This window comes from Oncorhynchus keta, chromosome 15 (assembly GCF_023373465.1).
Source record: "Oncorhynchus keta strain PuntledgeMale-10-30-2019 chromosome 15, Oket_V2, whole genome shotgun sequence".
NCBI classification, from domain to species: Eukaryota; Metazoa; Chordata; class Actinopteri; order Salmoniformes; family Salmonidae; genus Oncorhynchus; species Oncorhynchus keta.
In genome coordinates, this window is record NC_068435.1 from 8,851,219 (window position 1) to 8,873,984 (window position 22,766).

The 22,766-nt window shown below is 43.6% G+C and overlaps 2 protein-coding genes and 1 long non-coding RNA gene across 4 annotated transcripts; 1 reads left to right on the forward strand and 2 right to left on the reverse strand.

Moving 5' to 3' along the window:
* Positions 1–719: 719 nt before the first annotated feature.
* Positions 720–5,414, reverse strand: LOC118394373 (C-C chemokine receptor type 9-like). The gene is made up of 3 exons (XM_035787535.2): positions 5,272–5,414; positions 5,059–5,103; positions 720–3,048 (listed from the first exon to the last, which is right to left on the reverse strand). The coding sequence occupies exons 2-3, from the start codon at positions 5,101–5,103 to the stop codon at positions 1,987–1,989; spliced, it is 1,107 nt and encodes a 368-aa protein (XP_035643428.1). The 5' UTR covers positions 5,272–5,414; the 3' UTR covers positions 720–1,986.
* A 7,960-nt stretch (positions 5,415–13,374) lies between these two features.
* zgc:136930 (uncharacterized protein LOC563946 homolog) lies at positions 13,375–21,640 on the reverse strand. Of its 2 annotated transcripts, none has more exons than XM_052463163.1 (9): positions 21,015–21,501; positions 20,553–20,613; positions 20,298–20,393; positions 19,832–20,011; positions 18,753–18,878; positions 17,121–17,341; positions 16,669–16,750; positions 15,170–15,214; positions 13,375–13,513 (listed from the first exon to the last, which is right to left on the reverse strand). In XM_052463163.1, the coding sequence occupies exons 1-8, from the start codon at positions 21,413–21,415 to the stop codon at positions 15,173–15,175; spliced, it is 1,209 nt and encodes a 402-aa protein (XP_052319123.1). In that variant the 5' UTR covers positions 21,416–21,501; the 3' UTR covers positions 13,375–13,513; positions 15,170–15,172. The 2 variants fall into 2 exon arrangements, with proteins under 2 accessions (XP_052319123.1, XP_052319124.1); XM_052463164.1 differs by having other exon boundaries at positions 13,393–13,513; positions 16,704–16,750; positions 21,015–21,640.
* Positions 13,787–15,160, forward strand: LOC127907553 (uncharacterized). The gene is made up of 3 exons (XR_008064836.1): positions 13,787–14,348; positions 14,611–14,747; positions 14,871–15,160. It is a non-coding gene; the product is annotated as an uncharacterized LOC127907553 (long non-coding RNA).
* Positions 21,641–22,766: the final 1,126 nt, after the last annotated feature.

Sequence of the window (22,766 nt, forward strand, 5' to 3'; positions counted from 1 at the left end):
TTTGGAATATTCACTAACACTGGTATGGCATAAGCACATTTTGAAAACCGCCATAAGGATATCATTACTATGTCATTGTGCAATTACATCTATTAAGATACCTAAATATGAGCTCTTGCATAGGATGACATAATTTAATCTACAGTTAAGTTAAGGTGCTAAATGCTGCAGACTCCACGTGTATCCACAGAGTTGGTTAATGCTGGAGACTCCACATGTATCCACAGAGTTGGTTAATGCTGGAGACTCCACATGTATCCACAGAGTTGGTTAATGCTGCAGACTCCACATGTATCCACAGAGTTGGTTAATGCTGGAGACTCCACATGTATCCACAGAGTTGGTTAATGCTGGAGACTCCACATGTATCCACAGAGTTGGTTAATGCTGGAGACTCCACATGTATCCACAGAGTTGGTTAATGCTGGAGACTCCACATGTATCCACAGAGCTGGGTAAATCTGCCTTTACCTACCAGGCCCCTGTCATGTGGAATAATCTCCAATTAATGTTTCATTTGGATTGTTGTCTCTAGGTCAGTTTAGGAGAAAGACATTTTTACATTGATAAATGTGGTTGCTTTGTTTGATTGTTTATTGTCTATATAATATTTGCCATTCATTAAAATGTTGGGTTTTAAATTGTGTTTAATTGTATTTTCTGTATTGTTCCTAGGACACATTTGCAAATGAGACTTAGGTCTCAATGTGTTTGTCCTTGGTTAAATAAAAAGAATGCACTATAAGATATGCTATTGATATATTTCATTAACATGTAATAATTCAGTTAGGACCTGTTATAACACGTACACGAGACGCTAATAGATGTGCAACTGCATTATTACAGGTTAACGAAATATATCCATAGCATATCTTGTAGCGCTTTTTTTTTTTAACTAAGGAAAATTCACATTGAGACCTAAGTCTCATTTGCAAATGTGTCCTGAGATCAATACAGAACATACAATTATACACAATTTAAAACATGGATATGTAGTCGAAGGAAATCGTAACCAAATTTGGAAAATTCAATAACAGTGACCTAAAAATATATCTTTTTTTTTTAATGCATTGTTTATTTACAGTAATTACAGTCACGATCAAATATATTTTATACAACGTTTTTGTTTATGACACTTGTTCACTCGCACTGTGAAAGCTAAACATACTCATCACAAATAAGGGCTTTCCTACTTAGAAAGTGTCTCAAATAATTGATCAGCTCATTGATACGGTCCGACCAAAGAGATTGATGAACTAATATCAATATTAGTTAATATTGCCAATTAACTTTACAATATAGAGATGGATAGAGGGCGCACTTGCCCACAATGGAGATAACCCACAGTGGTGATTCTGTCACAGAAACCATCATTGTAAAGAAAAGACGTGTTCTCTCTTTCCCATCTCTATACTTTTTAAACAAATGCAACAATAACAAGGCACAAAACAGCCTGGCTGACTTTACAGAACCATAAAGACCAATGAAAATGCATTGTACCAGTACAGGCCCAATGCTGTCATGGTTAGCTCTTTTCCCATCACTGGAATCGTCAAACACAAACCCTCAACCAGACTTCGACTGTCCATCCTTTGTGGTCATCAGCTAAAACTGAGAAGGTCTTTAGACCAGCCAAAGAAGAGTCCTATCATGACCAATGCTTTCAGCAACGTACACAAGAGCCAAGAGTTTCTCCAGCTCTCAGAAAGGGACCTCTTCTCCCCATGTCACTGCCTCAGCCTCAGCTATGTCTGATGCAAGAGTGGGCAACCGGGGGAGGCGGGGGGGGCGGCGACGATGAGAGTACAACCTCTCTCACTGGGACTGTTAACCATATTGGTTTGTCTTTCCGTTACCAGACCTTTCTGTTACCAGACCTTTCCGTTACCAGACATGGCATTGTGGAACAGAGCGTGGTTGCACAGCCCCTCGATTGTTATGAGGGACTTCTGGTCGCACGCAAAAGGTTGTACTATGACTGTGCCTTCAAAGCGAGAGTGCCTGTGTGGTGTCCGTGTCGGACATGACCGATGAGCGGCCAGGTCCTCCCTGGATCTTGCTGAGTATCCCCTGGGCCGGCCAGCAGTGGTAGATGCGGATAAGCTTGAGGACGTCTCTGCGGAAGCGTTCGCCCACAAATACATACAGGAAGGGGTTGAGGCAGGCATGCATGTAGGCCAGGCTCTTCAGTACCTGGCCGGCCACATCGAAACGCTTTTCCGCATCGCAGTCCATTCCGGTGCTGTTGACCGCCTTGGTGGCCTCCACCACCAGCACGCTGTTATATGGCAACTGGGAGAGGACAAACACAGCCACCACCACCATGATCACGCGCAGCGCCTTGTGCTTCTTGAAGTTGCGGGTTTTGAGCAGGGTGCGGATGATGCCGGCGTAGCAGAACACCATCACCAGGAGGGGCAGGCAGAAGCCCATGCAGATCTGAAGCCCCAGGACCAGGATCTTGGTGTGGTTGTTCTGGTTACTCCAGTAGACCATGGTGCAGTAGAACCGGCCATCCAGCTCCTTGACGTTGGCGAACATGAACTCGGGCAGGGCCAACAACACGGCCAGGAGCCAGACGCAGGCACACACGAACTTGCTGCAGCTCAGCCGCTGCCTCTTGGAATTCTGGGCCATGGTGGTCTGGACGATGACCACGTAGCGATCGACACTGATGCAGGTGAGCAGCAGCATGCTGCTGAAGAAGTTGATCTTGTAGAAGGCAGAGGTGACCTTGCAGAGGCCCAAGCCGAAGCTCCATCCCTGGTTGGCCTCCACGGCCCATAAGGGTAGAGTGCCCAAGAAGAAGAGGTCGGCCACAGCTAGGTTCAACAGGTAGACATCGGTCATGGTCTTGAGACGCTGGCGGAAGTGCAGGTAGATCCACACCACGGTCAGGTTACCCAGGCCTCCCAGGATGACGATGGACCAGTAGAGAGGCGGTTCATACTGGCCTCTGAAAGCCCTAACGGCAGATTTGTCACACATAAAGTCATCCAGACCATCCTCACCAACCGTAGGGGTGAAGCTGGAGTCGTAGTCGTACACCTGTGTGTAAGACAGGACAACATAGCTTGTTGGACATGTGGACCAATTGTGGCAGTAAATTATCAACAGAATATACGGTTGCGGACAGAAATATTGGCACATGTTTCTTAAATATTTTCCTATTTATTGTAAAATAAAAAATTATAATAACTTTGTCAGATTCTCAAATTGCAGAATACATTTTATTTTTGCAAACTTGGCAATTTTAAATCAGGGTCGGATTACCGAACAGGAACGCAGGGGGGTTGGGGGTCCCCTGGAGGTAGGGGGGCCACCAAATAGCATATGATAACAAAATATGTTTAATTGCAGGAAATTAGCTTTGAAAATGCTAAATGTTTTCTTAGCCTCATGACAAAATGTGTAGAATAGCATTATAAAACTCCAAATGTTTCTCTCTGCACTATGGCGGAATCAGTTTTCCTAAAAAAGGACAAAATGATTGGCAACCCCAGAGCTAGTGCTTGGTTACACAGCCTTTGGACAAAACTGCAGACAAACGTTTCTGGTAGCCGTCAATGAGCATGCTGCACCTTTCTACTGAAAATGTGACTTTTCAGCATCAAATTGCTCTAAATCCATCAATATTTGAAGGGTGTCCTCCACCAACTGCTGTTTTCAGATCTCGTTTTGGATGTGATTCAGATCTGGACTCCAGAACAGTCCAGCATTTTTTCTTAACCATTCCAAGGGGCTTTTTTTTATGTGTGTTTGGTGTCGTTGTCCTGCTGGAAGACCCACAACCGTCAATGGAGACCCAGTTTTTGGTTGACTACAAAACACCTGATAATCTGCTGATTTCATGATGCCTTGTGCACGTTCAAGGCCCCCAGGACCAGAGGCGGCAGAGCAACCCCAAAAGCATTATTAAATCTTCCCCATCTTTGATTGTAAGGTGGGTGTTTTTCTTCATTGAATTCTTCATTTGGCCATCAATAAACACAGCGCTGATTTGTATTGCCAAAGCGCTTTAATTTTGTTTAATTGGTCCACACATTTTTTTGTGGGGTGTAGGCTTGTTTAAGTGGGTTTTTGAGAAGTTCAATCAGTTTCCTTCGGCATTGTGGTCTTCCTATGTTTAACCAACGACCAAATGAGGCGTTGAAAGAAAAGAACACCTTCCTCTCCAATCAGATTTGATACTGCTGATGGATTGCTTTGCTGCCTCTGGTACTAGGGCCTTTGAATGTGTGCAAGACGTCGTGAAATCAGCAGATTATTTTGGCTTGCAATGTTCAACACAGTGTCCAAAAAACTGTGTCTCTGTTGAAGGTTTTGGGTCTTCGATTGGACAACAACCCCAAAGCACCCTGGAAAGGTTCTAGAAAAAACACTGGACTGTCCTGGAGTGGCCAGTGAAGAGTCCAGAGCTGAATCATATCCATAATCTATGGCGAGAGATGAACACAGCAGTTGGTGAATGGGATCCCTTAAACATTGAAGATTTAGAGCGGTTTTCTGCCGAAGAGTGGGCCAAATTGCCAATTGAAAAGTTCAGCAAGCTCATTGATGGCTACAAGAAGCATTTGTTGGCAGTTATCTTGGCCAATGGCTACGCAGCCAGGTACTAGCTCCGAAGTGCCAATAATTTTGTCCATGCCATTTGTCTTTATTTTCTAAATTAAAATGGTCAACTTTACTTTGCAATGTTTAACATCCAATCGGGTGGGGAGACCAAACGTTTTTGTTCAATTCCAAGTACTTATAGAAGAAATAGGGAATTATTTAAGAAAAGTGCAATGGTGCCAATATACTGTACACGTACTTATATAGACCAGGGGTCTCCAACATTGTATCTCATAAGAGCACGGGGGTAAAACATCGCTATGCATGTCATTTAACTGTTATGAATAAAAATTATAAAAATTTGATGTGATTTTTTTTTTGTTGTTGCTATTTCCTACCAATATAAAAACACACAATATTTTACACAAATGCTATAAAAAAAGTACAACAAATTAAATATATATATATATATATATATATATATATAGTGTACAAGTTGTTTACCTCTGAATCCATTGGTGAAGTCACCATGTCACCTATAACTGGCATCTGAAAAGAGACGGGAGAGAAACAACAGATTAGCCAGGAAAATAACACACAGTGCAGTATAGCATGATGAAGTAGATACTTTATACTTACATTTCAAATCTGCTATCTTAAATGTTAATACATTTGAGAACACTACACGAGACCAGCTGTTCAGACAATTTTACTTACAGTTGTCCTCTGCTAGTGAGATGTCAAACAGGCGCTTAAATTCAAGATGCTTGTTGGTTGCTTCCTTATCACGGAGTTGCTTTAGAGAACTGTCTGGCAACTGTTTGCTCTCCAGAGGCTTATAAAGGTTTCAGTGTAACCACAATTGACGTCAGGTTGCAAAGCAGGGTGATATTCTGTAGTGCTCATTTGCGTATTTTGCCGCGTCTCGCTAAAGCAAACCTGCAGCGTGCATACAACCTCATGCAACTTCTCGGGGATTTTAGTCGTATATGAAGATGTGTAGCTGCCTGTATACAATGGATGAGTCATAGGAAATCCCTTTTATTCTCAGCAGAAGTCTCCATTCATCTGAGATCTATGCCAAAAGAATGCTTTCTCAGGACACCTTTTGTTCACATACTGATTTACAGTTCATTTCAGAGATCCCCAAAATCTCCAGGATGACAGCCATGTGCTTTGGATTTCTTGACTGTAGTATAAACATAAGAAGGTGCATTATGCTTTTTTTGTCAAGGGCGCACACACGCACGCACACGCACGCACACGCACGCACACACAATCTCTTCCCTCCTGTTAGGATTAGGAATGAAGGGCTATTGTAACGATCCTCTTCGTCTGATGAAGAGTTGTCAAGATCGGACCAAAACGCAGCGTTGGTAAGTGTCCATGTTAATATTTATTTTAACTCAGACCACTAAGACAAAATAACAAAAAATAGACCAACACGAACCAGTTCTGTCTGGTGCAGACACAGAGACAGAAAACAGCTACCCACAAACACCGGTGGGGACATGCTACCTAAGTATGGTTCTCAATCAGAGACAACGATTGCCAGCTGCCTCTGATTGGGAACCATACCAGGCCAACCACATAGAAGTACAAAACATAGAACAAAACATAGAATGCCCACCCCAACTCACGCTCTGACCAAACCAAAATAGAGACATAAAAAAGGAACTAAGGTCAGGACGTGATACCTATGCTGTGCTAAACTACTTAGGTTTGTTACTTCAGGCACCATGGTTACAATGGTTACCATTTCATTACATTACTGTAGTTGATTGACTAGAACCCACACACTTTGGCCAGACAGTCCACTCACCTGGTGTCCCAGGTCTAAATCATTCCCCGAGTAGAGGGGAAGGATGCAAACCAGCATTGCATAAAGAGCTGTCGAAGCCCATACAGTAGGTGCTTTCAAAAATACACTGTAACATAAGGCTACAACATGGGTGGATGTAGAATCCTATTGTTCCTTCTCCGGGATCCTTATTATACGTTATTATATATGATATGGTGATTTAGTAGATGTCTGTCTCTACTTGTCGAGGCGCCGGGGTCGACACTGGAGCAGAAGGGTAAGGTGATACACTCCAACCAGATGCTGTCAAGTTAATTGCTCGAGGTGTTTACCATACTTTTGTTTTCTTACCGTTCAAGAGTACCACAGTGTCAGGCCTGCTGTCAATGTGACGATCGAGTCGCTTAAACAACCAGATGAACTGAAGACATGACAACGCACCGAGGGTATATTTAGTTGTAGGCACGGTTCCAAATACCTTTTTGTTTGTGTTTGCGTCACAATACTTTGAAAATATTTTGAATTTCGTAATGTACATGGGGCCTATGAACATTAATTATGGAACCACTCCCTCTTCAAATCAGGGTTGATTGGAAAAAGCTGTTCAAAAGAAGACATTGTATTATCATATCTTTGTACTCCCCGACGAAGGCCATGCGGCCGAAACGCGTCAGAGTTTTTTTTTTCATCTTTGTTTCCATTGTCATTCAAATAAAGGCATTTTTGTATTAATTATATGAAGAGTGCCTTGGTTCTTCCTTCTTTGTGAAGTCATTTCAAAATGCCTAGTCTAGTAATATCATCCCGTCTCGGCTCACGTCTATAATCGCTTCTGCCTGAATAACCCCTGGATGCTACCAGCTGTACGTTATATGGTGATTCGACACTGTCATGCCTGCCTTGACTCGCCTTTCAGGCCTCCGTGGCAACAGCTACTGATATATCACCTGTCTCTCATATCAATCTGCACATCCTTTAGGGCCAAGACATACTGAAAAACATGGGCAGGAAAAGTAGTATAACTTAATGGAAATTAGACATAAGTGTGTGTGTGTCTCTCAGAGTGTGTGTCACAGTGTGTGTCTCTCTCAGGGTGTGTGTCTCTCAGAGTGTGTGTCACAGTGTGTGTGTCACAGTGTGTGTGTGTCACAGTGTGTGTGTGTCACAGTGTGTGTGTCACAGTGTGTGTGTGTGTGTCTCAGTGTGTGTGTGTGTGTGTGTGTGTGTGTGTGTGTGTGTGTGTGTGTGTGTGTGTGTGTGTGTGTGTGTGTGTGTGTGTGTGTGTGTGTGTGTGTGTGTGTGTGTGTGTGTGTGTGTGTGTGTGTGTGTGTGTGTGTACTCTACACTGTAATAAGATATCTTTCTAAACTTTACTTGAACTCTTCATCATAAGGGACTGCTTATAATGATGATAAAGCCGATAACCATTGTAAAGACACGAAACAGTGTTTAGACTAGCAAACTTGCCAACCAATAGCTTACCTTCAATCTTCAATTCAAGCCTACTAAAAAGTGTGTGCTCTCAGGCCTGGAGGGAAACAAAAGTAATTCCCCTATTGTACCTAAGAATAGTAAAGTCCCCTTAACTGGCTCAAATAGCCGACCAATCAGCCTGTTACCAACCCTTAGTAAACCTTTGTCAAAAAATGGTGTTTGACCAGATACAATGCTATTTTACAGTAAACAAAATGACAACAGAATTTCAGCATTCTTATAGGGAAGGATACTCAACAAGCACAGCACTTACACAAATGACTGATGATTGGCTGAGAGAAATTGATGATAAAAAGATAGTGGGGCTGTTTTGTTAGACTTCAGTGCTGCTTTTGACATTATCAATCATAGTCTGCTGCTGGGAAAACATATGTGTTATGGCTTTACACCCCCTGCTATATTGTGGATAAAGAGTTGCCTGTCTAACAGAATACGGAGGGTGTTCTTTAATGGAAGCCTCTCCAACAAACTCCAGGTAGAATCAAGAATTCCCCAGGGAAGTTGTCTAGGCCCCTTACTTTTTTCAATCTTTACTAACGACATGCCACACTGGCTTTGATTAAGCCAGTGTGTCCATGTATACAGATGACTCAACACTATACACGTCAGCTACCTCAGGGACTGAAATGACAGCAACACTTACCAAAAAGCTGCAGTTAGTTTCCGAACAGGTGTCAAGGAATAAGTTAGTCCTAAATATTTCTAAAACTAAAAGCATTGTATTTGGGACAAATCATTCACTAAACCCTAAACCTCAACTGTGAAGCAACACAAACACAGGCACATGCATACAAACACAAGTTAACATATGCACTACACATGTACACATGTATTTTGTGTTATAGATAAGTAGTAGTAGAGTCCGAGGACACACACTTAATATGTTGTGAAATCTGTTATGAATGTATCGTAATGTTTTTAAAATATATAACTGCATTAATTTTGCTGGAAACCAGGAAGAGTAGCTGCTGCCTTGGCACTAGCTAATGGAGATCCATAATAAATACAAATACCTAGATAACAGTTTGTGTCCTGAGAGTGTAAAGCCAGTTGCCATGAGCTGACACCAACTTGACTGTTTATAACATCTGTTATGCCATCATTATGATAGTGTTATGACGACTGTATGACAAAGGGTTCAAATAAAGTGATATTAAACAGATCAATGGGGGGGTAAAGTTAAATTCAAAACATGATTGTTAATGCCATTAGATATGTAACCTATTCTTACATCACTGTGTTTGGCACAGCTGATTTGGTAATACTGAGATGTGATGAGAAAAGTGTTGCAATCAATCCTATGCAATGAAACTGGTATAACAACACAACAACTTGTGTTTTTTTGTGAGCGAGAACTTGTGACTGATGTCTATGATCGGGGGTTAAAGGTCAACACGGTGAAGCCATTGTAACAGAATAACCAGACTTCACACAATGATGGGTTTCCAAAAAGTTGTAACAGTGGGAGCAGCAGAGGGCAGATTTTAAACAAATTCAATGGACTGAGAACATAACAAATATATACATTCAAAACTGTGTGGTGTTTACAGTCTTGGTAATTCCCTGAAATACGGTGCATTCGGAAAGTATTCAGACCCCTTCCCTTTTTCCACATTTTATTACATTACGGCATTATTCTACAATGGATGAAATCATTTTTCAATCTACACACAATACCACATAATGACGAAAAAAATATATATAAAAAAAATAACAAAACAGATAACTTATTTACATAAGTTACATAAGCTTGAAAATGAGCTCAGGTGCCTCCTGTTTCCATTGATAATCCTTGATGTTTTTACAACTTGATTGGAGTCCACTTATTGTACATTCAATTGATTGGACATGATTTGGAAAGGCACACACCTGTCTATATACGGTCCCACAGTTGACAGTGCATGTCAGAGCAAAAACCAAGCCATGAGGTTGAAGGAGTTGTCCGTAGAGCTCAGAGACAAGATTGTGTTGAGGCACAGATCTGGGGAAGGGTACCAAAACATTTCTGTAGCATTGAAGGCCTCCAAGAACACAATGGCCTCCGTCATTCTTAAATGGAAGAAGTTTGGAAGCACCAAGACTCTTCCTAGATCTGGCTGCCCGGTCAAACTTAGCAATCTTGGGAGAAGAGCCATGGTCAGGGAGGTGACCAAGAACCCAATGGTTACTCTGACAAAGCTCCAGAGTTCCTCTGTGGAGATGGGAGAAACTACCAGAAGGACAACCATCTCTACAGCACTCCACTAATCAGGCTTTATGAGAGGACCTGCAGAGAAGAATGGGAGAAACTCCCCAAATACAGGTGTCCCAAGCTTGTAGCGTCATACCCAAGAAACTTGAGGCTTTAATCGCTGCCAAAGGTGCTTCAGCATAGTACTGAGTAAAAGTTCTGAATAATTATATAAATGTGATATTTCCATGTATTTATGAATTTGCTAACATTTCTAAAAAAAAAACTTGTTTTTTGCTTTGTCCTTATGCGGTATTGTGTGTAGATTGATGAGGGTGGGGAAAAAAACATATTTAATAAAATGTGGAAAAAGTCAAGGAGTCTGAATAATTTCTGACCGTTCTATATATGTTTGTTTTGCTGTGTGCTTCTTCTGCTCCATGCGCATCTGATTGCATCATCCTGTGGTCAACTTGAAATAGCTTCCAGGAAAGAAAGGTCACATTTTTTCCTGCACACTGTCTTTGAACACAATCAACAACAACAACAACACTCAAAACGTCTGCAACTCTATTGGGAGCTGATGGTATACTTAGGCAATATGTCCCAAGGGGTTGTTGTATATGGCCAATATACCACGGGTAAGGGCCTTTCTTAAGCACGACGCAACGCTGAGTGCCTGGATACAGCCCTTAGCCGTGGTATATTGGCCGTATACCTCAAGCCCCCCCGAGGTGCCTTATTGCTATTCTAAACTGGTTACCAATGTAATTACAGCATTAAAAGCATCCGCTACAAGACCATGGTGCTTGCCTACGGAGCTGTGAGGGGAACGGCACCTCAGTACCTCCAGGCTCTGATCAGGCCCTACACCCAAACAAGGGCACTGCGTTCATCCACCTCTGGCCTGCTCGCCTCCCTACCACTGAGGAAGTACAGTTCCCGCTCAGCCCAGTCAAAACTGTTCGCTGCTCTGGCCCCCCAATGGTGGAACAAACTCCCTCACGACGCCAGGACAGCGGAGTCAATCACCACCTTCCGGAGACACCTGAAACCCCACCTCTTTAAGGAATACCTAGGATAGGATAAGTAATCCTTCTCACCCCCCTAAAAGATTTAGATGCACTATTGTAAAGTGGCTGTTCCACTGGATGTCATAAGGTGAATGCACCAATTTGTAAGTCGCTCTGGATAAGAGCGTCTGCTAAATGACTTAAATGTAAATGTTAAATGTAAAAGGCAATGTTTTGCCATACCTGTGGTATACGGTCTGATTTGCCACGGCTGTCAGCCAATCAGCATTGGGTCCATCGATGTTGAGTATGGGAGTAGCAACTTCCATCATAGGAAGTATAATGTCATTGAAAGTTGGTATGTCCTAAAATGTACACCGTATCAATGTCCATAATATTGCCATAGCATTGTCAACAAACATGTCATTGTGACCTGACATTTCAATTGGTGAACAATGCCATCTGTTTACATTCAGAAGAGAATGGCGCACATCAGAGGAAGAGGAAGTGGGTCAGTGTGGGCAAATCTTGGTTTTCTGTTCATGTTCACAGAGGACACGACGCACACGTGCACACGACGCACACGATGCACACGACGCACACGTGCACACGACGCACACGTGCACACGACGCACACGATGCACACGACGCACACGTACACACGACGCACACGATGCACACGACGCACACGTCTGGTGTGGGTAAAGATAGCAGTTCCAATCACAGAGCCCTCGGCCTCTGCTCAAAAGGTTGAACAACTCCTCGAGAGCACCAAAATGAGCAGCTATTCAACCGAGTAAAGTTTATTGAACTTTTTACAATATTTTGTAGAGAAAAAGAATAAGATGCAATCCTGAGGAAATTATACTGATGACAGTGTAATTTATTTTCTAATGTGTGCATAAGTTTGGTAAAAAAAAATGGAATGCCGTCAAGCCATTAACGGTTCATTCAAGATATTTACAGACAAAAAAAACTGTGGCTACAGTATACCATTGTTAATGATTTATACTGATATGTTATTGAAGTAGGTTATTTATCTAAACCTACTTAGGTCTAATTTTTTATTTTATTTTTCATATCAACGGCATGCAATGTAGCCAATGTAGCCAATACCCACTTTTGTAAACTAATGTCACAAAATGTTATTTCGAGCTCACCTTTTAATTATTATTTTTTATTCCAAACGTGTAACCTTGGTAACCACATGCAGTCACAAACAGAAAGTGAAGAACGGGGGGGCTGTGGCCAAAGCTAGTAGCCAAAAATAAGGTGTGGCTAGAACCTAGCAGCAAGGCAAGGAGACAACTTTTGGAATTATATTGGCAGCACCTACAAAAGCTACCCAAGTATGACAAGCCAAAGCCTAACTTTTTTCAATAGTTAGTTCATCTTTCCTAATGCTTTCTTGCAGTACTTTTAAAACATATTTTGAAGTTTGTAATTTTGGTAACACTTTGCAGTATTACTATAACGTTATACAAATGGGCAAATATACAAAAAAAATATTATCTCCGGGCATACCACATTTGTAATCTCTACCCAAACCTATATATATATATAATCTTAGCTAATTGTTTGCTAAAATATGCAGTATAGCTGTAGGTTCTTAACTAATATTAAATAAATGAATAGATTTTAACTAGTGATTTTTTTTTTTTTAACCAAACCTCAGATGAACTAGCACCCTCTACACACAACATCGTTGTCGTGACAACAGTCTGTCCTGTATAATTACTGTGTATGACTTCCTGTGTAGCGTGACAAACTTTCACAGCAGTTGCGTGCGGGGGTTGGTGGCTGTCCTGTTTAGAACATTGTATGGTGTACTTTATCTGGGGCCTTTGCATGCCAAGCGCAGACCACAAAAATAACGATATTTGAGGAACAGGATAGAGATGACAGAGAGAAGCGCACACACACACACACACTGACATTCTCACATGCACTCTCCAACTATCCTGTTTCTACTCACAAACACAAATAATTATGCAACTAATGTAATTATGCAATTTCTAATCAAAACACAGTAAATTGATGAGTGCACAGACACTCAGTCACACATTCACATATAAAATTATATGAATTTGATTTTAAACGTATAAAAAAATATAATAACATATCCAAGACTTTATAATGTAACAGAGCCAACATAAATGAGCAGGGGGTCAGGTGTAAGATGCTATGTTTATTGTGTCGTCTATAAATCAGGGAAAGTGGGGCATGGGGGTTTAAAGGGGGGGGTTAAAAGAGGGGGGTTAAAGAGGGGGTTAAAAGGGGGGTTAAAGGGGGGTTAAAGGGGGGGTTAAAGAGGGGGGTTAAAAGGGAGGGGGGGTTAAAGAGGGGGGTTAAAAGAGGGGGGGGGTTAAAAGAGTTGCTTGAGCGTCTGAACGTCCACCGTTCCAGAGGTACCCTGGTGGAATCAGGTGGATTCAGAGTCTGCGGATGCGGTTTCAGAGATCAGGGAGGTCTCTGTGTGTTCTAAAGGGGAGCAAAGTGAGTGAAGTTCAAAAAAAAATATATATATATATATATATTACAAATGTTAGGGTAGTACTGTAATTAGATTTGGCATCAAAAATGAACTCAATATTAGGAAGGTGTGCATCGGTTTTGTGTACTCAGTGTGTATTGACTAATGATGCCGTGACGACTTGTAGAAGGCATGTAAACGTTACACGGAGTGCACAAAACATTAAGAACACCTCCCTAATATTGAGTTGCACCCCCCCTCTCCCCTCCCCCCTCCCCCCTCCTTGCTCTCAGAACAGCCTCAGTTTGTCAGGGTATGAACTCTAACAAGGTATCAAAAGTGTATCACAGGGATGCTGGTCCATGTTGACTCCAATGCTTTCCCACAGTTGTGTCCAGTGGGCTGGATGTCCTTTGGGTGGTGGACTGTTCTTGATACACACGGGAAACCATTACCATACCTTATTCAAGGGCACTTAAATATTTCGTCGTGCACCATTTCACCCTCTGAAATGGCGCACACGCACTATCCATGTTTCAAAAGGGGTACAAATCCTTGTCTCCTCCTCCTCCTTTATCTACACTGATTGAAGTGGACACCAGGTGACATCAATAAGGAATAATAGCTTTCACCTGGATTCACCACATGTTATGACAGGTTGTTATGACACATGTTATGACAGGTTGTTATAACACATGTTATGACAGGTTGTTATGACACATGTTATGACACATGTTATGACACATGTTATGACACATGTTATGACAGGTTGTTATAACACATGTTATGACAGGTTGTTATAACACATGTTATGACAGGTTGTTATGACACATGTTATGACAGGTTGTTATAACACATGTTATGACACATGTTATGACACATGTTATGACAGGTTGTTATGCGCTTGTTATGACGCCAGGGTTGTTATGACACATTTATGACAATAACCATGTTATGACCACCCATGACACATGTTTGAACACATGTTATGACAGGTTGAATGTATGCACACATGTTACTGTTATGACACATGTTATGACATGTTATGACAGGTTGTTATGACTGTTAAATGGACATATATTTATTATTATTATTATTATGACAGTTTGTTATGACAGGTTGTTATGACACATGTTATGACACATGTTATGACAGGTTGTTATGACACATGTTATGACAGGTTGTTATGACACATGTTATGACAGGTTGTTATGACACATGTTATGACACATGTTATGACAGGTTGTTATGACACATGTTATGACAGGTTGTTATGACATGTTATGACAGGTTGTTATAACACATGTTATGACAGGTTGTTATGACACATGTTATGACAGGTTGTTATGACACATGTTATGACAGGTTGTTATAACACATGTTATGACAGGTTGTTATGACACATGTTATGACAGGTTGTTATGACACATGTTATGACAGGTTGTTATGACACATGTTATAACACATGTTATGACACATGTTATGACAGGTTGTTATGACACATGTTATGACAGGTTGTTATAACACATGTTATGACAGGTTGTTATGACACATGTTATGACACATGTTATGACACATGTTATGACAGGTTGTTATAACACATGTTATGACAGGTTGTTATGACACATGTTATGACAGGTTGATACCGTACCAAAATGACTGACCTGTTATGATCTCTTTAACTTGTATTCCCCCTCCTCCACCTCCAGCTAGAAAGACAGATATGAAAGGAAAACCAGATGAGGGGATGGAGAAAGAGCACAGAAGAGATAGCGAGGGAGATACCTTGATAAGCCATATTCAAACATTTTTACTCATGTTGTGACCCCAAAAAAAAAAAAAAAAAAAAGCTGTCAGCAACTTCCCCGTTGCTAAACGTGTTACAGACTTCAGCGGAGAAAATAATATGACCAGAATAGTAGTTTTCCATTCTCCTACCCTGAGGCTCCCTCTATGTGTGTGAACTTGCCTTTGTATCTAGCCTGGGTAGGGGAGGTAAAGGGGAGCCCTGGGGAGTGCTGGAGCGGGGAGCGTCCCAGCCTGCAGGATGGAAATGTGGAGGTGAATGAGGGCTCTGTCTACCCCTACACTCTCCCTCCACACTCCCTAGGGCTCTGTCTACCCCTACACTCTCCCTCCACACTCCCTAGGGCTCTGTCTACCCCTACACCTGCCCTCCACACTCCCCAGTTCTCCTGCCCCCTACACTACCCCTACACTCTCCCTCCACACTCCCCAGTGCTCTTGCCCCCTACAATCTCCCTCCACACTCCCCAGTGCTCCTACCCCCTACACTACCCCTAAACTCTCCCTCCACACTCGCCAGTACTCCTGCCCCCTACACAACACCTGCCCTCCACATGCCCCAGTACTCCTGCCCCCTACACTACACCTGCCCTCCACACTCCCCAGCACTCCTGCCCCCTACACTACACCTGCCCTCCACACTCCCCAGTACTCCTGCCCCCTACACTACCCCAACACTCTCCCTCCACACTCCCCAGTACTCCTGCCCCCTACATTACACCTGCCCTCCACACTCCCCAGCACTCCTGCCCCCTACACTACACCTGCCCTCCACACTCCCCAGTACTCCTGTCCCCTACACTACACCTGCCCTCCACACTCCCCAGCACTCCTGCCCCCTACACTACACCTGCCCTCCACACTCCCCAGTACTCCTGTCCCCTACACTACACCTGCCCTCCACACTCCCCAGCACTCCTGCCCCCTACACTACACCTGCCCTCCACACTCCCCAGTACTCCTGTCCCCTACACTACACCTGCCCTCCACACTCCCCAGTACTCCTGCCCCCTCCATGCCAGCTCCAGTGGTCCTACTGATAAACAATCGGTCGGGTGGTCTGACTGGGATATCTCCCGAATAGATTAGTTAAGATTTCTCGATAAATCGATTCGTCAAATGTAAAATAGATATAGGATTTTAGAAAGGGCCCATCCTGAGTTATTTAAAAATATATATATTTTCAATTTGTATTATTATTTTTTTTAAACCAATTTTTACTGTTGTGTGACATCCATGTGGGTACTTTTTAGGGGGCGGGGGTTAAAAAGTCACCACTCACTGAAAGCCTATGGGTGCTCGCACCGCCATTTTGAGTTGTATTTTCCCACATGGTATTTTTGGCCACTCTATTCACCTCTACTATACTCCCTTGTTTCAAATGTTTCTCACCCGAGAAACTGTAGGAAGATGTTGTAAATCCGGATGTGTCAGGTAATCTGGAGGAAAAAGAGTGAAAATATGACAGTTAAATCCCTCCTTATAGTCTTTTTAGATTACATTATATATTATGTTAAATGTGACTAAAAACCAGTACACATGCCTTCATTTACACCACTTAAATTCAAACTGAACACAGAGACATAAAAATGGTATCAACGACTTTTATAACTTTTATAACTTGTATAGCTGCTTTAATTGCCTTACGTTTGCTGGACGTCAAGAAGAGCAGCTGCTGCCTTGGCAGCCTTATTCTAATTATTTATATTTATAACAAATACAAATCTGACTCTGGGGAAGTAGAATAACACATTCTTTGCCAGAATCTCACAGTATCCTTTTAATACTGTATGTATTTATTGTACTGACTTGAGGTGGTCTCCTTCCAGCAGGGTCCTGTAGGTGGAGATCTCCACGTCGAGAGCCAGCTTGACGTCCAGAAGCTCCTGGTAGGCCATGATCTGCTTGTGGAGGTCAGTTTTGGCCACCTCGATGGCCGACGTCAAGCTGGAGATCTGACCCTGGTACCCGGCCACGCCCATGCTTGACTGGGCATGGGCTTCTGCCAAGCTCTGCTCCAGGGACATGTTCTGGAGAGAAGGGGTGGAGAGAGAGCAGAGGAATGGAGGAGTGTGAGGGCTGGGATTCCGGACAGAGTAAGGTAGGAGGGTAAAGGAGTGAAGGAGATTATGTGAGAAAAGTATAAGTGAGACAGGGAAGAGGAGAAGAGAGGGTGTGGGAATGGGAGATGAATGGGAAGAGGAGAAGAGAGGGTGTGGGAATGGGAGAGGAATGGGAAGAGGAGAAAAGAGAGTGTGGGAATGGGAGGGGAATGGGAAGAGGAGAAAGAGAGAGAGTGGGAGACGAAAGAAAGACAGGGAATACATGGAAAGTAGAGAGTTGAGTGAGATGGGGAATAATTAGAGTGATGATGAATTCTACACCAGTATTTAGCTATAGTAACTATTGTATTTGCATGTTGTAATGTCTTGGATGAGAAAAGATCTTTAGACCGTGAAAATCATCTCTTGTTTAAGAAAGGAACAGCATTTTTTTTTTCAACAGAAAAACAACTGCAAATGAATTTGTGCAAGTTCCCTCTGAGGAAGTCTGTCTGGCGCATTCAGAGCTGGTGTCATCTGTGGGACTTTCCTGTCACTCAGAGAACCTGATACAGATTCAACCACTTCCTGTGTCTTCTGCATACTACTTCCTGATGTGATTTATCATGAAGTCTGAAGGTGATCTGCTGGGAAGCAGTGTTCTGAAACAGCAGTTAAACAGTCGGTGTAGCTGGTGAACCGTGTGAAAATGTTTTATTTTTGCTTTGTTGCCTGAGGTACATTTTGCACAAGGTCTTACTCAGTTGTTTAAATGCAGGTGGTTTCTCTTCTGAAATTGGCCTTGTGATTAGCACTCTGGTGGGGATTCTCCACGTGGTCATAGTGAGTCATTTTATTAGCATTTATTGAACTAGGGAATTCAGTTGAGAAAAAATTCTTATTTACAATGACAGCCTACCCCAGCCAAACCCAAAAGACACTGGGCCAATTGTGCGCTGCCCTATGGGACTCCCAAATCACAGCCGGTTGTGATACAGCCTGGAATCGAACCAGGGTCTGTAGTGAGGCCTCTAGCAGTGAGATGCAGTGCCTTAGACCACTGCACCACTCGGGAGATAAGACCAAGACTTTGAGATCAAAATGTTAGGTGTCCCCTCCCACCCCCAAAACCTTACTGTAAAGAGGATACACTAGAGGGACCCAAAATACACGTGGATCCATGTCGACATGAAAATAGTGAGAGAAAGACATAATAGACAGGTCTCTACATAAATCATGCATTGATGTCAAAGAGAGATTTTTTTTTTGCATGAAAAATATATATTGACGACTATCCTAATATGGATGACGTACGCAGATTTCAAGTGGCGATCTTGGCCCAATAGTGCATTTTATTTTTAGTGTGAGGTGAAGTAGTAAGATGGAGGGTCCCACTCACTGCAGTGACCAGGCCTTGGAGCTCTAGACCGAAAGTCTGCAGCTCTTTCCGGGCCCCTGAGATTTCCATCTTGGCCTCTGAGACAGCCTCCGAACTCTTGGCGGTAGCGGTCTGTATCTCTTCCATCTGCAGGAGGAGAGAGACGCTCCCTGTTAAAACACTATTTACGTTCTTTGGGATTAGCTCATTTAAACAAGCGCCATTTTGTCACTTGGTACCAGGTAGTTGCCACTCAGTAGTGTTAAACCATACAGATTATGAGAAAGTATCAAAAAGTATGCTTTGTTATGACAGACAGACAGACAGACAGACAGACAGACAGACAGACAGACAGGCCAGGGTAGACAGACAGAGACAGTCAGGCCAGGGTAGACAGACAGAGACATACAGGCCAGGCTAGACAGACAGACTGACAGGCCAGGCCAGGCTAGACAGACAGAGACAGACAGAGACATACAGGCCAGGGTTGGCAGACAGACAGGCCAGGGTAGACATACAGGCTCGACAGACAGGCCAGGCCAGGGTTGGCAGACAGACAGGCCAGGGTAGACATACAGGCTCGACAGACAGGCCAGGCCAGGGTTGGCAGACAGACAGGCCAGGGTAGACATACAGGCTAGACAGACAGGCCAGGCCAGGGTTGGCAGACAGACAGGCCAGGATAGACATACAGGCTAGACAGACAGGCCAGGCCTGGTTTGGCAGACAGACAGGCCAGGCCAGGGTTGGCAGACAGACAGGCCAGGGTAGACATACAGGCTAGACAGACAGGCCAGGCCAGGGTTGGCAGACAGACAGGCCAGGGTAGACATACAGGCTAGACAGACAGGCCAGGCCAGGGTTGGCAGACAGACAGGCCAGGATAGACATACAGGCTAGACAGACAGGCCAGGCCAGGGTTGGCAGACAGACAGGCCAGGATAGACATACAGGCTAGACAGACAGGCCAGGCCAGGGTTGGCAGACAGACAGGCCAGGATAGACATACAGGCTAGACAGACAGGCCAGGCCAGGGTTGGCAGACAGACAGGCCAGGCCAGGTTTGGCAGTTAGATAGGTGCAGTAAATTGTTGAAGAACCTTCAGTTTGTAGTAGGCGTCCGCCTCATCTCTGTGTTGCTGCACAGACTTCTCGTACTCCACCCTGATCTTGTTGAGAGCAGTGGAGATGTCAAAGGACTTGCCCGTGTCAACCTCGATCATGGACACAGACGTGTCCATAGACGTGGTGCCCAGTTTGGACTGCAGAGTGGACAATTCCTGTGCGGATAGAAGTTGGACAGTGATGTACAGAGTCAGCTAGACAGAGTCATGTAGACAGAGTCAGCTAGACAGATTAATGTAGACAGATTTATGTAGACAGAGTCAGCTTGACAGAGAGTCATTTAGACAGAGAGTCAGGTAGACAGAGAGTCAGGTGTGATGAACACATACACTTCGACAACCAGATATCAAAATAATGACATCGTTCATTTACTATACTCATACTTAATTTACTATTACTAAATTACTATACTCATAAACATAAACACGTAATTCTCTGTACCTCTTCCTGCGTCTTGCTGACAAAGTCCAGTTCGTCCTTCAAGCTGGAGTACTTAGCGTCCAAATCAATGCGTAGTTCAGACGCCAACTCTATGTCCTGGAAAGATAGAGCGATAGTGGTAAATCTATACGCTGAACGAATTCGGAGGGAGAGTAGAGAATTTTGACATGGGGGAGGAGGAGTACGTCCGTAAATATATACATCATTATCCCAGTAAAAAAACAATTTTAAATGCCTCTTTGTTTCTCTCTTTACCTTCTTCATAGCTGAAATGTCAGAGTCCAGCTGAAACTTCACACCTTGCTCAAAGTCAAACCTGCAACAACATGCAGCAAAGGGAAAAAAAAAACCTTTTTAATGCACCATTCAGCTGTACAAGGAAGTTACATCTAACCATCAAGCTTGTCTATAGAGGGGCCAGATGAATATGGGAGGAGGATTTTTTTTTTGTGCTATGCAAAATAAAAGCTATCCGGTCAAGAGGCATATTTTCAACAAATTGAGGAATCTTAAAGGATCACGGTTTAGAGTTTTCATATAGTTTTATCAAACCGAATAAAGTAATAACTGCTTCTTGATTGTTCAATTACTTACAGTATTTGGCTAAATAAAGGTGGACTAAGTTAGAATATTTATAGTTGTATTGTGCTAGTACTCTAATCAATATATTAAATCATTCTCTGAAAGTGAAATAAAATATGTGAAACAGACACTCACTTGGCCTTGAGTTCGTGGGCAGTGCCACGAACGTTGTCCAGCTCGATCTCCAGTTTGATGGTGTCCAGGGTGAGCGTCTCCAGGGCAACACGGTACTCGCCGAGCTGAGCCTCGTACTCCGCTGTGGTGGTGCTGGAGGACTCTGGAGACCCCATGTCCGCACCCCCTGACAACTGGGACAGTCTGGCCTCCAGGATGGCGTTCTCCTGCTGGAGGACTCTCACTTTGCCCATGTACGATGAGAAACGTTCGTTGAGGCCGGACAGCATGTTCTTCTCTGCCTGCCGGGACCGCATAGGAGCCAATGCTGGGCCCAGAGAGGTACCCAATGCCATGGCCGACCCGCCACCGATACCCCCTGCTGCCATGGTGCGTCCCATAGCGAAGGCAGGACTGGCCATCAGGGCTCCACCGCCACCACCACCATAACCTCCACCTCCACCATAACCTCCACCATAACCTCCACCATAACCTCCACCTCCACCATATCCTCCACCATAACCTCCACCATAACCTCCACCACCACCACCTCCACCTCCACCTAAGCCACCACCGAAACCCAGCCCACCCCCTGATCCCCCACCCAACCCCAGCCCAGACCCCATAGCCAGTCCACCTCCCAAACCCAGCCCCATGCCCAAGCCTCCTCCGCCACCTCCCCCAAAGCCACTGCCACCTCCCCCAAAGCTACTGCCACCTCCCCCAAAGCTACTGCCACCACCCCCAAAGCCATCTCCAACTCCCCCAAAGCCAAAGCCCAACCTGGCTCCACCGCCTCCTATTCCCCCAGACAGGCCATGGCCACCACCAGCCGACATCCTGGAGGACCAAGTCACAGACATGATGTGCAGCTGAGGATCACAGCATATGCAGCAGATGTAAGAGAATGGGAGATAGAGCTGTCTATGAGAGTCAATTCCCCAATGAAAGCAGATCTGGATTTATATACTGTGGAGCCAGGGAGTGTGTGTGGGGGGGGGAGGGGTTGTGGGAGTGGAGGAACAGGATGAGGCTTGTGACTGTGCCACACCACCACTCAGGCACAGACGGAGCCCTCGGGGTGCTGGAGCACCTGCCCTTTTGATTGGTGGTAAAAAAATATATATAGACAGTTGAAGTCGGAGGTTTACATACACCTTAGCCAAATTCATTTAAACTCAGTTTTTCACAATTCCTGACAATTAATCCTAGTAAAAATTCCCTGTTTTAGGTCAGTTAGGATCACCACTTTATTTTCAGAATGTGAAATGTCAGAATAATAGTAGAGACAGTTATTTATTTCAGCTTTTAATTCCTTCATCACATTCCTAGTGGGTCTGAAGCTTAAATGCACTCAATTAGTGTTTGGTAGAATTGCCTTTAAATGGTTTAACTTGGGTCAAAAGTTTTGGGTAGCCTTCCACAAGCTTCCAACAACAAGTTGGGTGAATTTTGGCCCATTCCTCCTGACAGAGCTGGTGTAAATGAGTCAGTTTTGTAGTCCTCCTTGCTCGCACACGTTTTTTCAGTTCTGCCCACAAATTGTCTATAGGATTGAGGTCAGGGCTTTGTGATGGCCACTCCAATACCTTGACTTTGTTGTCCTTAAGCCATTTTCCCACAACTTTGGAATTATGCTTGGGGTCATTGTCCATTTGGAAGACCCATTTGCGACCAAGCTTTAACTTCCTGACTGATGTCTTGAGATGTTGCTTCAATATATCCACATAATTTTCCATCCTCATTATTCTATCTATTTTGTGATGTGCACCA